The sequence below is a fragment of the Aspergillus karnatakaensis genome (genome assembly GCF_047715665.1).
Source record: "Aspergillus karnatakaensis strain CBS 102800 unplaced genomic scaffold BJY04scaffold_54, whole genome shotgun sequence".
NCBI classification, from domain to species: Eukaryota; Fungi; Ascomycota; class Eurotiomycetes; order Eurotiales; family Aspergillaceae; genus Aspergillus; species Aspergillus karnatakaensis.
Window position 1 is genome coordinate 209,065 of NW_027395766.1, and position 14,715 is coordinate 223,779.

General features: G+C 51.2%; 6 protein-coding genes across 6 annotated transcripts; 2 read left to right on the plus strand and 4 right to left on the minus strand.

The window, feature by feature from the left end:
* Positions 1-88: 88 nt before the first annotated feature.
* BJY04DRAFT_221980 (uncharacterized protein) lies at positions 89-2,165 on the minus strand (the record flags this gene model as incomplete). The annotated part of the gene is made up of 3 exons (XM_073717272.1): positions 89-1,075; positions 1,123-1,261; positions 2,002-2,165. 3 exons carry the CDS (start codon positions 2,163-2,165, stop codon positions 89-91), a joined length of 1,290 nt encoding a protein of 429 aa, XP_073567423.1.
* A 663-nt stretch (positions 2,166-2,828) lies between these two features.
* Positions 2,829-4,369, plus strand: BJY04DRAFT_221981 (cytochrome P450; the record flags this gene model as incomplete). The annotated part of the gene is made up of 2 exons (XM_073717273.1): positions 2,829-3,068; positions 3,134-4,369. The coding sequence occupies 2 exons, from the start codon at positions 2,829-2,831 to the stop codon at positions 4,367-4,369; spliced, it is 1,476 nt and encodes a 491-aa protein (XP_073567424.1).
* A 77-nt stretch (positions 4,370-4,446) lies between these two features.
* On the minus strand, positions 4,447-5,410 carry BJY04DRAFT_197925 (LysM peptidoglycan-binding domain-containing protein; the record flags this gene model as incomplete). Its single annotated transcript, XM_073712539.1, has 3 exons — positions 4,447-4,610; positions 4,663-5,152; positions 5,218-5,410. Coding segments are annotated over 3 exons (763 nt in total), but the record flags the coding sequence as incomplete, so codon positions are not given.
* Positions 5,411-6,062: 652 nt separating this feature from the next.
* BJY04DRAFT_221983 (LysM peptidoglycan-binding domain-containing protein) lies at positions 6,063-6,997 on the minus strand (the record flags this gene model as incomplete). The annotated part of the gene is made up of 5 exons (XM_073717274.1): positions 6,063-6,246; positions 6,296-6,765; positions 6,821-6,832; positions 6,883-6,905; positions 6,967-6,997. The coding sequence occupies 5 exons, from the start codon at positions 6,995-6,997 to the stop codon at positions 6,063-6,065; spliced, it is 720 nt and encodes a 239-aa protein (XP_073567426.1).
* Positions 6,998-7,258: 261 nt separating this feature from the next.
* BJY04DRAFT_221984 (F-box protein) lies at positions 7,259-8,433 on the plus strand (the record flags this gene model as incomplete). Its single annotated transcript, XM_073717275.1, has 2 exons — positions 7,259-7,486; positions 7,534-8,433. The coding sequence occupies 2 exons, from the start codon at positions 7,259-7,261 to the stop codon at positions 8,431-8,433; spliced, it is 1,128 nt and encodes a 375-aa protein (XP_073567427.1).
* A 951-nt stretch (positions 8,434-9,384) lies between these two features.
* BJY04DRAFT_230577 (putative ABC transporter) lies at positions 9,385-14,661 on the minus strand (the record flags this gene model as incomplete). Its single annotated transcript, XM_073719320.1, has 12 exons — positions 9,385-9,749; positions 9,812-10,558; positions 10,627-10,878; positions 10,937-11,160; positions 11,208-11,545; positions 11,595-11,672; positions 11,725-12,454; positions 12,501-12,625; positions 12,672-12,770; positions 12,819-13,845; positions 13,890-14,061; positions 14,113-14,661. 12 exons carry the CDS (start codon positions 14,659-14,661, stop codon positions 9,576-9,578), a joined length of 4,515 nt encoding a protein of 1,504 aa, XP_073567428.1. The 3' UTR covers positions 9,385-9,575.
* Positions 14,662-14,715: the final 54 nt, after the last annotated feature.

Genomic DNA, 14,715 nt, shown 5'->3' on the forward strand with positions numbered 1-14,715 from the left:
CTAAGGATCAGAACCAAGGAGATCAAGACCAACAAGCAACCGCAAAAACAGCAGCCGTCAGCCAGTTGTCCATCACCCATCTATCGTTTCAACTAGACGACACCAGCGTCCGCCAGCACTCCGACTCATACCGTTCATTCGCCGCCCTGATAATCTCGTCTCGCTGTTCCTTGGCTAGATCTCGCGCATTCCGATACGCGGTGATACTCTCCAGGTATGTTTCTGGACTACTGCCCGCAACCGACCATGTCCCGAGTGGTGTCATCACATAGTCTTGATCACGAGTGGGGTTGTCTTGATAGCAACTCAGCTTCGCTGGGTGCGTGGTGTACAGCGCGAGCATTCCATCTTGGTAGGTAGCGGTCATGGTGTAGGCGTTGTTGTCGTAAGAAGCCGGCGTGGAGGTGGTCCCAAACTGTTGGAGCGAGTGCATAGCCCGGGCGCCGAGAGCACCGTTGTAGCATGCCTGGCGTAAACCCTTGATCAGGTATGCTTCGTAATCCTTGATCTCGAGGAAGAAGTTCGGGAGGATGGGATGGGCGCCCGGAGCTGTTGGGGTGATTTGATCGGCGAGTTGTTGCTGGATGCTCGGGTGCAGCTGGGCTGGTGGTGCGCCGGCGTAGAGGGTCGGTCTTGCGGGTGGGAGAGAGCCATCGGTCAGAGGGGCAAGATTGGTGAATGGGAGGTTGCCGCTGGTTTGGAAAGGGGATTTGTTCTCGCTTTCGAGAATCGGGAGGATGTTCTGGGCAGCTAGCTGTTTGGTTCGAGAGCTGGCGTTGAGTCGGAGGAATTTGCCCAGGTCCTTTTCTTGGGATTCTTCTGGCAGACAGCTCCACTCTGCCAGGGACGGTCGGGGTTTCTTCAGTCTCGCTTTGATAACTTTGTAGTTTGCTGGTTTGGGTGGCTTGATGTCCCTTCGGTAGAAATAGTGTGGCATGTAAACACCATGGTTCTCCATATGTTCTTCGAGATGTTGATCATAACAAGATGTGTTGGACTCGGTGTCTACCGCACTTTGTGAAGCAGATGTTGTAGGATCAATCGACTGATCGGTCGAGTGGGCCGGTGTAGGATGCTGAGTAGCGTGTCAGTAAGTCCAAAAGAATAAGATGGGTAACCCACGTCTCTGATATCCGACAGATCTGGCCCTCCACGGCGGGAAAGTTTTCGAATCTCTTCCAAGCGCGATGGAGGGCAGGTGCGCAGAAAGTCAGGCGCAAAGGTAAAAGACGTGTGATCCCAGCGGCGTGGAGAAGCTGATCTATATCTTCGAGCAGCTTCCCTTAGGGCGCCCTTCGTCAACCATAATCGAGACAGATTGTCCCAGAATCTTGGAGGAGGATAGAAATCGCGTTGCTTCCGTCGTCTCTGCTGTTTAGACGACGCCATGGTTTAGAAGGAGTGGAATGGTTTGTGAATAACTCAGACAGAAAGCTGTGAACAAAAGATTCTGGTTATATGAAGCAGTCGAGACAAAGAATATAATTATAGCCATCAGCTTGGGAACAATGGCACAGGGGTCTTCCTGGTGAAAGGGTTAGAGTTCGTCTCAAACAATCCACATTAAAGAAAGGTCAAAATTACGACCGACTGGAAAGATAGACGAGTTCATCTGTTTAACGTCGACGGTCTACTCTTCTAGATGCTCCGGCACAATTAACATTTGAACGAAGCTGTTGTTCGGGAGAGCTGAGACGATACAGGTTAAGTATTCATATCCCTACACATCTAGTTGACTAGGCTCAATATTAGTGCCTCCAGTGTTTTAGGTCTTTGACTACCTACTTCAGCCTATCCCTTCAACAATGACACTGCTGAAAGGGAGCCCAAACGCGCCACTGCCGTTAGAAGGAATGTATATCGTAGCATTGTGTAGTCACCCTTCACATGTTATCCCTCCATGAATTCGCACTACTATAGCACGAACAACCAATCTCATCCCAACCCTAGCTAAATAGATAGTTATATATGTCCCCAAATCCAACAGTCTGGCTTCCTTACAATCTCATCAACCTCGTCAACGCATACTGCAGCATCCAATTTCTAACCCCCGATTTCTCCTCCAACACATCCAAAGCATCCTTAGTCCGTCTCTCCAGATCAGAAATCATCGCCCGCACAAACTCCAAACTATTGACTTCTTTCATCTTCTCCAGCAGGACCATCTTTACCTCTCTAGCCATCTTACCGTCTCTTGCGCGCTGCTGCAGGATTTGTTCCAGGAAGAGACGGTCCGACTCGGAGGCGTGTGTGAGGAGATGGATCATAGGCAGAGAGTATTTCCCTTCGTCGAGGTCTTCGGCGAAGCCCTTTTGTTGGGCGTACTTATTCTCAGGCGAATCAGTTCATAGGCCATTTGACTCCTGGAGCCCGGATGGCCAACCTGGGCAGGATGATATAGAATGGTTGATTGGGTCGGGGACCGGGGAGAGAAGGCTCCTGCTGGAGGTTAAATTGGAAACTTGGTTATCCCAGTGGGATTCTAGAGGGATCATGTATAAAAGCAGCAATATAGGTTACACCCGAATGCCCGCATCCATAAGCTTGTTATCGTCGAAGACAGTATATAAAGTTCAATCCTCTCTTGTTCCAAGGCAGTTCTTCAGGTGGCGGATTACGGTCTTTCAAATAAGTCGCACGGGTGGCAAGTAATTTCGGAATCCGATTGACAGGTCATCAAATTGTAGAGGGTGGTAGTATCTGCGTTACACCGGTGTTGATGACCTCGAAATACTGCGGTGGCTGCCCCGAACCACCTGCTTTATCAGATCTTTCGTTCTTTTTTCCCAACCTATTTCGAGTCGAAGGGGTCTTTGCTCCCCGAAGCAATGGAGACTCCGACTCAACTCCTGACCCTTGCAGTCATCATCATCGTTTCTTTCTTTGTCTATCCATGGCTGACAAGTGCCATCGCCAATCCGATCCGCCTCCCCCTCCCCCCCGGCCATAAGCCTATACCTCTGATAGGGAACCTCCATCAGTTTCGGGGACAAGACCCGTGGGAGCTACTAGACAAACTACAAAATGAGCACGGGCCAATCCTCGCCGTCAAGCTTGGGGGCATCCAGGTTATCCTGCTGGGAAGCTACTAGGCCGCCATGGATCTCGTTGTGAAGCGCGGCAATCTATACAGCATTCGACCGCCAATGCACTGGGTGAATGGGTGTCTGACAAAGCAGAGCACACCTGCGCTGGCGCCGAACAGCCTCAGGTCAAGATCCAGCACCGTCTTCTGAAGCTGCTGCTGAGCAATCGAAGCACCCTCGCGTATCGGGGTCTGCAGGATCTTGAGTCGAAGCAAGCTGTGAGGGACCTATTACTCTTCGATGATTATCATCATGTGAACACCCAATATGCAAACCGAGTGACATACTCGTTGGTGTTCGGGCAGCGGGCTGGGCCTGATGCGGAGGCGGGGATACAATCACTGGCAAGCTTGAATGGGGAGTTGTTGCAGGCGATGAACAGTACGGGGTTCCTGCTGGAGCTACTACCCTGGCTCAGGTCTCTTCCAGAGAGCATCTCCTCGTGGAAAAGAATGGGTAACCAGCTTCACCAACGGATCATGCAAGTGTATTCAGAGGAGATCGACAAAGCAGCGAAACGGATGGGTTGGTCGCTCACCAAAGAGGTGCTCAACTACCCTGAGACGCTGAATCTGTTTCAGAGATCCCTTGTGTTCTTGGTTTTTGAACTTGTTGAAGCCTCCGTCCTCACGACCCCAGCTCAGATGAACCATTTGCTGATGACAGCCGCCGACTTCCCCATGCACTTCCGCCAGATGCAACTCGAACTTGACAAGGTCGTCGGGACGAATCGTCTCCCCTCGTTTCACGACTTCGACCAGCTACCGTACGTTCGCGCATTCATCCTCGAGACTCTCCGCTGGAGGCCCCTCGGCCCCTTCGACGTCCCTCACTCCCTCAACCAAGACGACGAGTACCAGGGATACAGCATCCCCCGAGGCTCTTATATTCTAATAAACAACCGGTCCATCCGGTGGGACGGCGATGTCTTTGAAGACCCGCATTCATTCTCACCGCAGCGGTGGATCGACAATCCTCGTCTCCCGGTCCTATCATTCGGCATGGGGCGTAGAGCATGTCCTGGTCAGGTTACCGCCGTGAACAATCTCTACATTCTGCTCTCTCGCATTGTTTGGGCGTTTGACCTCAACAGGGTTAACGTCGACACTGCAGCAGACCCGCTCTTCCACAAAACTGTAAGGACAATGGATTATCCGACGCCGTTTGGCATATCCTTTCGGGTGCGGTCGCCGCGGCATAGAGAGGTTGTGGAGCGGGAATGGACGGACTCACTGTGGCGTACGGACTTTCTGCTTACGAGAATCAGCGAGAGTTTTCGATGACTTGATACCATGATCCCAAGGGGGATTAATGCAGATATTGCAGACTCAATTTGAAACGAATAAAGCAGATATTTGAGCTATATGAGTAATCCACTGTTTTGTACGCAAACATAAATCCAGCTACAGCTTCCCATTCCAACAAAACCACTTCATCGTCGACCCTAAAGCATGGATGTCCCCAGTAAAACTGACAGGCACAGCATTGCCCAGCCAATCATGGTGAATGGCGAAACCCGTGTACCTGTAGAAACACCATTAACGACGATCCCTAAAGAGGCTGTGGATTCACTCACCAATAGACCCGATCTCTGTCGGCTCCGCTGCCTCATCCCCAGTTGTTGTCGTCGTAGCAGCACTACCATCCACAGCCGTCGAAGACCCCGCCGTCTCATTCACCTTGACACAAAGAACCTCATCTACAAACACAAAGCACCACGGAATGATATACGTGTTCCACTCGTACAACTGCGCAACCGAGATCCCATACCGCGAGGCAATGCCCTCACATACCTCATTCCCGGTGTCGTTGCTGGTAACCCGGTAGTACTCGGCGCAGTCGGGGATGCCGGAGTAAGGCTTTGGGTATGGGGGTCCTGTTACGGAGGCAGAAGGCGGGTAGGTGGTTGCGCTTGTGGTTGCACTTGCGGTTGTGGGGGTGTTGGTGTTGGAATCGGATGTTAAGGGTGCGGTTGTGGTTGGCGATGTGGTGGTGTTGACACCAATACAGTAGTCGTAGTCGGGGTAGACGACGCAGTTGGAGACGACGTTGAAGAGGGTTGGGTTCTGGGGGTTTATTAGAGCCTTTTGAGTACTGGACGAAGAGAAGCGGAGAGAGAATGGATGAATACCCAGGCCTTGAAGTCGTCTTGAGTAATATCAAAGTGCGAGGTGATGTTGTTGCAGGTTAGGGTGGTGTTTGTGTACAGCCAGGCGCTGCAGTTGGTGGATGCGCCGGGGAATGGGTACTCTGGGGGGTCGATGACATATCCGGTGGTTAAGGGGGCGGCTGCTAGAGCCGCAAGGAGGGAGATGAGATTCATCGTAGGAAGGTTGAAGATCAAGTGGATTCATGGGGCTGTGAGGGGGTTTATATGGAGTCCGTAGGTCCGGCAACGGAGATGACTAGTAGGTTTACCGTAGAGGACGCCGCAAGTCTCAAACAGGTCCTCTCCGAGATTAGTTTTGTTCCTGGTCACTTGTAATGCGGATAGACTAGTTGATGAGCTTCAATCTAGAACTACGGTGTTGCCGCATGGTCGCTACCGGTATACGGGTAGCAAGTTCAACGCACTCTTCATGTGTCCCTGGGTAGAACAAGGAAGACTCTTGTCCTCTTCCTCGCCGAATCCTCGGATAACTCGGGAAAATCAGGTATGCTCGCGCCTTCGACTAGCGCTAGTGTAGAGCCTAGTCCGCCAAGTGAGCTTAGCACGTCAAATTGGCCCACTAAGTCTTGTGATTCTGATCCATACTGAGTCACTCATCAGGCTACGGTATACGAGAACTTGGGTATAATCATTACTACTATCTGAGGCGAGTTTGTTCAGCTTGAGCGTTTCCAGATGAGTGCTATGCTAGACCAAAGAAGAAAGATTGATAAGACGGCGAAAGTGGTGGCGTGGGGCGGGCGTATGCGGCTAGGGTTTAGGAGATCTCTCGGTTGAGTCATGGCCGGTGGGCCTTGGTTGTGCGCTCAAAAGGCTAGATCGCAAGAGACACGAGGGGGGTCAAAGGGGCTTTTGAATGCTGAGATGGAGGTTGCGGTTCTGGCCAGTGCTATAGTCGAAGTGCTGCCCCGGCCGATATGACCGAGACCCAAAAAGGGACAGATGCTACTGACGTAAATATCGATGGCAGCGGCAGTCGCACAGCTATCCCTGGAAACAGTTAGATAATCTCATGGCAACATTCGATCGGGAGAGGGACTGTGTGCGATTACCAAAGGAGGTGGTCTCGGTAGGAGATGGAGTGGATGTCTCTTCTGCAGTCAAAGTCGTAACTGTGGCAGCGCTGGCATCTGCGGACGAATGTGATGTTGAATTTCGTAAACCAATGCAGAGGACCTCTCCATCTTCCAGAAAACAGTCAGGGGGGATGAAGATATTCCATCTGTATAACTCGTCCACAGATATACCGGCCCGAGAAGCGATATCCGTGCAAGTCTCGTTGCCTGTACCGGTGACAGAATAGTAGTCGCCGCATGGGACGGATCCAGGAATGTGATCAGGGAGTGCAATAGATCTAGTGGTGGTCGGTATATTGGTTAATGACAGTGTCCAGCTAGGGGTCGTCTTTATTGAAGGGCCCGTGTATCCTTCACTGAAATTGACTCCAACACAGTAGTCATAGTCGGGAATGATGACGGAGGTGGCAGAAAGCTCGAAGAGGAGAGGATTCTAACTTACAGGTGTCAACTTAAGCCTGGGTGCAGCAGGGATGACGGCAGCTTACCCATGTTGCGAACTGGGTTATAGTGAGATCAAAGGCGGCTTCGATGTCTTCCCAAGTCGTACCCTCAGAGGGATAGAATCAAGCGCTACAGTCGGTAGCAGCTCCAGGAAAGGCCGCTGTATCCGGAGGACCAACTAGATAGGCACCAACCAAGAGGGCCGTGGCCACAGCGGCCATTAGAAACGGAACAGAATGCATTGCCCAAGGAGATGGATATGATCTGATTGAGGCGCATGCGGATGCAGGGGAATTCAGAATCAAACATATCCTACGGTGGGTCGTTTGGGAGAATCAGGCACGCCATGGTAGTGGTGTGGAGCCTTCAGTGCACTTGTGATTTTTATATTTACGTAGACTCCACTATTTCTTCTCTTCTTCCGCTACCTCAAGTCATCCCAAGGTTCCCGGAGTATACTCTACTCAAATCAGACGTATATCATGGCCGGTATCTCATTGCTACCTCCAGAAGTCCTGGACCAGATATGCTGTCTACTGTTGCATGAAGACCTTTATGCCCTGCGCTTGACCTGCAAAACTCTTGCGTCAAAGTCCTACGATCATTTTGGAAGCAGGACATGCAGCGAGATCTATCTCGCCCTTACAAAAGACGGCCTGGGATCCCTGAAGGAACTTGCCAATAATGATGTTCTAAGACTTCATGTGAAGGTAGGCAACCTGCTCACCCTAAGAGTCCCCGCGACCGACCAAGCTAGGCCTTGTGGATTATACCAACCCTCTTTGGCGCACAATATTCGAGGGAGTTGCAGGATATTGTGGAGCTCGATCGAAAAGGCAGACGCGAGAGAGCATGGCTTGACGGGGTGAATTTACCCGAACCACGGCCAGTAGAACTACCGCCACCAGTGCGCCCACCAAGCAGACTTGCACCAAACAACCCATTTAGACGGACTCAAGGGGGATATGAGGCAAGGGCAGCTGCCTTACGCGAACAGCGCCGCCAGCAGCTCCAGGAGCACGCGCAACGCTTACGCGACACTCCCCCATCACCATCCAACAAGGAACATTACGAAAAATATCAGAAAGCGGTCTCGGATCTTTTCCAAATCCTCTTGAGGCATACACAAGGCCGAACGCAATTCCACCAAGCTCTAGCAAGCTGTCTTCCTCGATTTCCCAACCTTAGCGCAACAGGTCTAAAGGACTATCCAATCAATCTCTCACAATCTCAGACAAAAGCATTGAAGAGGAAAATAAAGGGACTAACTCGGCTCGAACAGCAACTTGGATATAATCCTCTTCATATCTCCGAGCCTCTACTGTGGACGTCACGGAATCCCCCAGCCAGATTCACCACCAGCTTGTTGCAATCCGTGATCTTCACGACTCTAATGGTTGTCATTGGTGAAGTTGGCACCCAGATCCAAACTCTCGAGACGAGAGGTCTAATGGCAGATGACGGACTATGCGTTATGCAAGCTCAAGAAGACCAGATTCGGCCTCGTATTTACCAACTCCGCCATCTGTCTCTAAATATCTGCTCCACCCACACTCAGCAATCTCAACGAGTCATATTGCAAAAGGAAGCGGATCGCCTAGAAACACATTTACAGAGCTCCAATCAATGGGCCGGCCCTAAAGCTCGGGAGGCCTGATCAACTATTGTCCCTTTTCAGTGGAGCTGCCCCAAGCCTCGAAAGCCTAACTGTATCCGCACGCCTCGCAGAGATCGATATCAAGCGTCTCTGCAGTCAAAATAATGCTCCCGATCTGACAGATCCGCATTTTGACTGGATGGCGCACCATTTTCAGTTCACGCACTTGTCCAAGCTGACCTTGTGCGATATCATCACTACCGTCCCTTCTCTGATGAGATTTCTATCCACCGCCCAAGCTACACTCAAGGAGTTGCGTCTCCAAGACATATTCTGGACCAATAAACGGCGTTTCGGCAATAGCAAGGCTGAGAAAGAAGCTCAGGCTGAGGAAGCGGTTCGAATCACGCGGATGGTATTCACTCATTTGCGAGAGTGGTCTGGGCTGGAACGACTATACCCGATGCATTGGGACTACTATGGGATGAGCATCAGAATCTGCAACATACATGGTGTTCTAGGTCCGTTGTTTGATCGACGGCGGACGGCGCTTTCGCTCGGGGAGTGGATTGATGAGCTTCAGTTCTCGGGGTATGGGTATAAATGATGGGCATAAACATCGAGGTCAATGCAGGATAAGTGTTTTAGGATTATATACCTGAAGCTAGTCCTCAGACAACTACGCTACCAGGCATTCTATACATTCTCAGCATAGCACATGAATATATCCTAGAGCATTGAACAAACTAACGTTCAGCTGAACGGTTCATAATCTGTCACTTCCTGTCCCGAGAAAGGTTCACGGCAGCCCTCAACACCTCTCATAATGTCAGCAATAGTCCCAATGAACACTCGGTCTTTCGAATAGAGCGCTGCTCGGAGAGCCACAATGGCACCGGGGGTTTGTGGCAAAACATCCGTTGAAATCATCCGCAGTGACTATCGTGTACGCAGACACGTATTGCTAGAAATCAAGTGCCTACGGTGGAATATCTTTGAGAACGCCAAGATAGGTTAAAGGGAAATCTCATTATCATCATGTCTAAGTACAGAAGGAAACGACCCCGTATATTCTTAGAGTATATCGTAAGTATCCACCGAACACAGTTTACATTATCGTACACTCCGTCACCCCAGCGCTTTGGGCTATAGTTCTTCCACTCCTACCTCCTCGCTCCTCTTTCCCTAGCTAAGGCGGCTCCTCAATCCTTAGCCTTCTTCGCCTTCCGCATACTAACCCACTTCTTGAAGTTATTGATCCCATGCAGGTAGAACCAACTGCAGGCAAACACAGCCGCAAAATTAAACATCACAAACGCCCAAAAGATGCCGTAGTCGCGCCACTTGTGGCTGTAGTAGACGTTGAAGTTTGTTGCCTGTCACCGAAACCAGTCAGCTATTGTCCTGTTGTTTCACCTAACGGATGGGGGGGACATACAAATTCATCACCATTGCTATACAAGCAATACGCACACATATCATTCCCTGCATCTCTCACGTACCCCAGTCCCTGGGAGAGGTACGAGCTCGTGTATTCCTGACAGCTGTTTGACCCCGGAGGCAGAGAGAAGAACGCTTCTTCGCGCTCCACGCACTCCATCGGGACATTGTGCACCAGCACACCAAGGAATGCCTCAAGGAGGTAGTGGAAGGGCGTAAGCCAGTACATCCAGCTCTGCCAGAACGTCGGTATAGCCATGTACGGCACGACAACACCACAGAACGCAACGATGAATGTGAAGAAGCATGGCACAAGGAGAGAAGCGAAGAGCTCATTCGGACTAAATGCCGCGATGAACTGCCCGAAGCCGACGTAGTAGAGTTCGAAGAGCATGAGGAGCATCCAGGTGAATCCACTACTGAATGAGTCGCGTGGAAACCAGATGCCCCAGTACCAGCAGTTGAAGTAGATGCTTCCGGCGATGATGCTGTAGGGGAGTTCTGGGAGGATGGCGGACGTGACGAAGGCGACCCAGGAGTAGATTTTGGAGTTTGCTTCGCGGGATTCGTAGAGGGCTCGGAAGTGGAGGAAGCGTGGTTGCAGTTGTTGGATTAGCGGGGGGCAGATGGTGAGTGTCATGAAAACGGAGAAGAGGCGCGATTGCATGTCGATGTAGCTGTTGCCGAGGTGCCAGAATGTGAAGGTGTTGAAGAGGCCGGTAAAGATGTGGAGGGCGAACTTTCCCTGGATTTTCGAAGAGTATTAGCACATACTATTCTCATACTGGAGGACGGGGCAATGGAGGCACGTACGATATTGTACTCCGGCGTGCGCCAGTAGGCGATAAACGAGCGCCTGGTGACGGTGACGACCTGCGTCCAGATTGGCATTGCGTACTCGCGATCGTCATCCTTATTCTGTTCTTTTTGCTCGTTGCGCCGCGTCTCGATTTCCTTGTTGATGTCCTCGGAGAGGTGCTTGCATTCTTCGGAGTCGGCCCAGACGTCGGCCCAGTCTTGACCCTTGTATTCGGGGTTTCCGGCGCCGATGACTTCAAGCATGTACTAGATCGTAGGTTAGATTTTGTGACATGAAACTTAGGGGTGTATGTGGAGGGGGTACCTCAGCAGGGTTCGCGTTAGGAGGGCACTTCTTTCCTCCGTTCTTCTGAAAGTATTCGATTAATTTTGAAGAGTCCTGTCCTAGCTCGCCATTGTAGACGGTTCGACCACCACTCTTCAGCAGGATTAAATCGTCAAACATTTCAAAGAGCACAGCAGACGGCTGATGGATGGTGCAGAGAATTGCCTGTCCGGCGTCTGCGAGGCGACGAAGGAAGCGAACGACTACTTTCGTCAGAACGGGTACAGCTCTAGTTTGAAAATAAACTTACTGTTAAACGCCGCCAGGGAATCAAGACCAGACGTCGGCTCGTCCAAAAACAGCAGCAACGAGGGCTTACTCGCAAGCTCAACCGCGATTGTAAGTCTCTTGCGTTGTTCGGGGTTCAGACCAGTCCCGCCTTCGCCAACCGTGGCACCAGCGATGGACCGCATCTCAAGCAAGTCGATGATCTTCTCGCAGTAGTCATATTTCTCCTGTGTGGGAACTTCCTTCGGCTGGCGGAGGAGAGCGGAGAAGCGGAGAGATTCTCGGACAGTGGCAGTGGGCTCATGGATATCTTGCTGTTCGGCAAAACCAGTTGCACGTTGGAAACTTCGGGGGAGAGGTCTAAATTGTTAGTCTTGGACACTCAGGGTAGGTAGGGCTAGCCACTTACTTTCCGTCGACGAGAAAGTCACCTGTGACGACCCCAAAGTCAAGGCGTTGAGCGAGGGCATTGAGAAGGGTTGTTTTTCTGAAAACGGTCAGCTTTTTGCTCCCAGTAATGTAGAACATAGAAGACTAACCCAGCACCAGAAGCTCCGACCATAGCAGTAAGGCGCCCAGGACGAACATATCCCTGAACATCCTTGAGAAGCTGCCTCTTACCACCACTAACCGGGATCGTATAGTTGACGTTCTGGAAAGTGAAAACGGACGTGCTCTTCTCGATACCTTCGACCTCGCCGCCCTCCTTCTCATCACCAGTATCAGTATTACCATTGCTACCATTAGCTGCAGCAGCATTATTCTTCTCTCCAGACTCAACATCCCCACCCTTCTCCTTACCTTCAACGCTCTGCTCCACATCCTTAGGCGCTTCGCCGCGCTTGAAGATGGTAACCGAGCTGCCACCCTTATTCGGCTTCTGCAACTCCATCCCAATCATCGTCGTCACGACAAAGAAGATAAACCAAGCTAGAATAATTCCGAAATTCCGCCAGAGATGTGAGCGGCTGTAATCCAGTCCCGCACTGAGGTAGTTCGACCCTTGAACAGTAAGCTGATCCGGGGTACTACCCTGAATACTACAACTTTGATGCCCTGCTTGCGCGTCTGGGCCGTCAGGGACGATATTCGGGGGTACGCATTGGATTTCCATATTGTAGAACTCGTTTGTCTGGATTCCCTCGAATGCGTACTGCACTGGGTTAATCCAGATGAGCCATTTGAGCCACGGGTGCATTTTCCAGAGGGGGATGAGATAGCCGGTGTAGACGACTAGGGCTTGGATGGCGACTCCGGTGATACGTGTGGCTATGAGTGTTAGATTATGGAATATATGAGGGTATGGGAAGTTTACCAGTGTCCAAAGAACTGCAGAATGATCCGACCGTCCTGAAGAATGAGTACATGGTCATTGTGAGGAAGAAAATGAACATGAAGTTAATGAAGAATTGAGACGCTGTTCGCTGGAGATTCGCCATGCTAGTCAGGTTAGCAGCCGTTCAATATCCTATTTTGGGCAACATACAAATAAACGATCAGTTCGAACAGCGTGACCTGGACGAAGATTATAGGCACATCGCAGAGCACTTGAGCCAAGGCGTACGCTGAAGGTCGATAGAACGAGCTACTATGGTTAGTATATATAACTCAAGAATTCAACGAGGGTACTCACAAACTCTTATGCTTCAACATGACAGGCCGATGCGCAAAGACATCCGTAAGTTCAGCCAGGGCAAGAAGAGCATTGAAAAGTAGAACGAAGAACATGACACCACCGCGGGTAAAGACACCAGCGCTCGTCTGCTGTAGATTATAGAACAAACTTCCAATAATCAGAGCCTGGAAGGTGAGAATTGCCCACTTGCCGATAAGCGTCTGCCTATCACCGTACATGATCTTGAACTGTCGTTCTGTCAGAATGAGGACTTGCTTCTGGAACGGCACGGTGTAGTTCTTCTTCGGAGCTTTTCGTCGAGCCTCTTCTCTTTCTTCCTCGTGCTCCTTTACCTCGTGTTCGTAGTCTTCGACATCCTTCAGGTTCTCCTTGTAGTCATTGCTCTCGCGATATGCGCGCTGGAAGTCCTCTGAAGATCGAGGGATGCGGTCCTCCCAGCCTTCCTTCACTCGTCGAGCGTTGGGGTCACTGACAGAGGTCAAGAAGTCCGGTGTCGTCCACCGAGGAGGGCACTCAAAGCCCAATTGCTCGAAATAAGCCTTTGCGTTCTCTGCGCGACCGAAGTAAGCACACTTTCCATCCTCAATCAGCATGACCTTGTCGAACTGCTTGTAGAGGTTTTCCGAAGCTTGGTAGAGAGCAACGAGAGTAGATGCGTGAGCCATGTTGGTCAGAGTTCGCAAACTTTGCACGTACTCGGAGGCAGTGCTTGCATCCAGACCCTTGGTTGAGTTATCCCAGCATTGAACGCTAGCTTTGGTGACTAGGGCTTCTCCGATAGAGACACGCTTCTTTTCTCCTCCAGAGACACCTCGCACGATCTCGCCGCCGACCTTTGTTCCCAGGCAGTGCTCAATCCAGAAGAGCTTGGCGATGGTAGACAAGAATGTCTCTTGATAGTCCTTGCGGCTTTCGCCTGGTAGACGAGAGTCCTTGTCTGGCGTTCGTGTCTTAAGAGCAAACATTAGGGTTTCTCGGACTGTGAGTGTGGCGTAGTGGAGGTCATCCTCGGGGTTGTAAAGGACTGTTTCATTAGCATTGGAGTTTGAACAAGGCTGATTTGCTTACCCTCTGAGCGATACTTATCCGCCATAGTATCCGCATCCGTGCCACCATAGTAAATATCTCCTTCGACGCTCTTATACCCGGATCGTTGGTTTCCGATGGTCTTGAGGAAAGTCGAGCAACCAGACCCAGGTCGTCCTAAAACCAGCAGCATCTCACCTGGCCTCACACAGCCCTAATCAGTCAGCCACGCCATCATTACTCAGAGACGTTGAAACAAACATACCGAAAAATCATCCAAAATGGTCCTCAACGGCGCACTCCCCGCGCCGGCACCCTTCCGCCCCCGAGTCAAAAGTCCCTTGATCTTCCTCGGGATCCCCAAAAACAAATCGGCATTCGTCGGCTGCAGCGCCGCACCTAATCCCACGCCCTTCACGGTGAGATTCCTCCACACAACACCAAGATGCCTCGTCTGCTCCTCATCCGAGTTGGCCTTTCGTTCATGGCCGAACATTCGCGAGACAAGCTTGACGATCTGTTCCATGTCATCATGCTCACCCTTTCCATGGGTGGAACTCGTCCGGCGATGCGAGAGCGCATGGGTGATTTCATCGTTTGAGAGGGGGCCATTGGAGGTTCGACGGCGGGAGAGGCCATTGCGCTCAGACTGATTGGTTTGAATGGGGGAGAAGAATTCGGTCTTTTCAGAGTTTGAGTCTGAAGAAAGATGCGAGGCCGTGTCCGAGGTGGAGGGTGAGGTGGATTGCACGGAGGGGCGGAGATGCTGCTCAGAGTCCCTGGGTGGATCACCAGGGGAGTTGCCCTTTTCCATGATGGCGGGGATGGATGGGGAACGAGAATTCTTTGCGATGCAGGAGGCATGAAT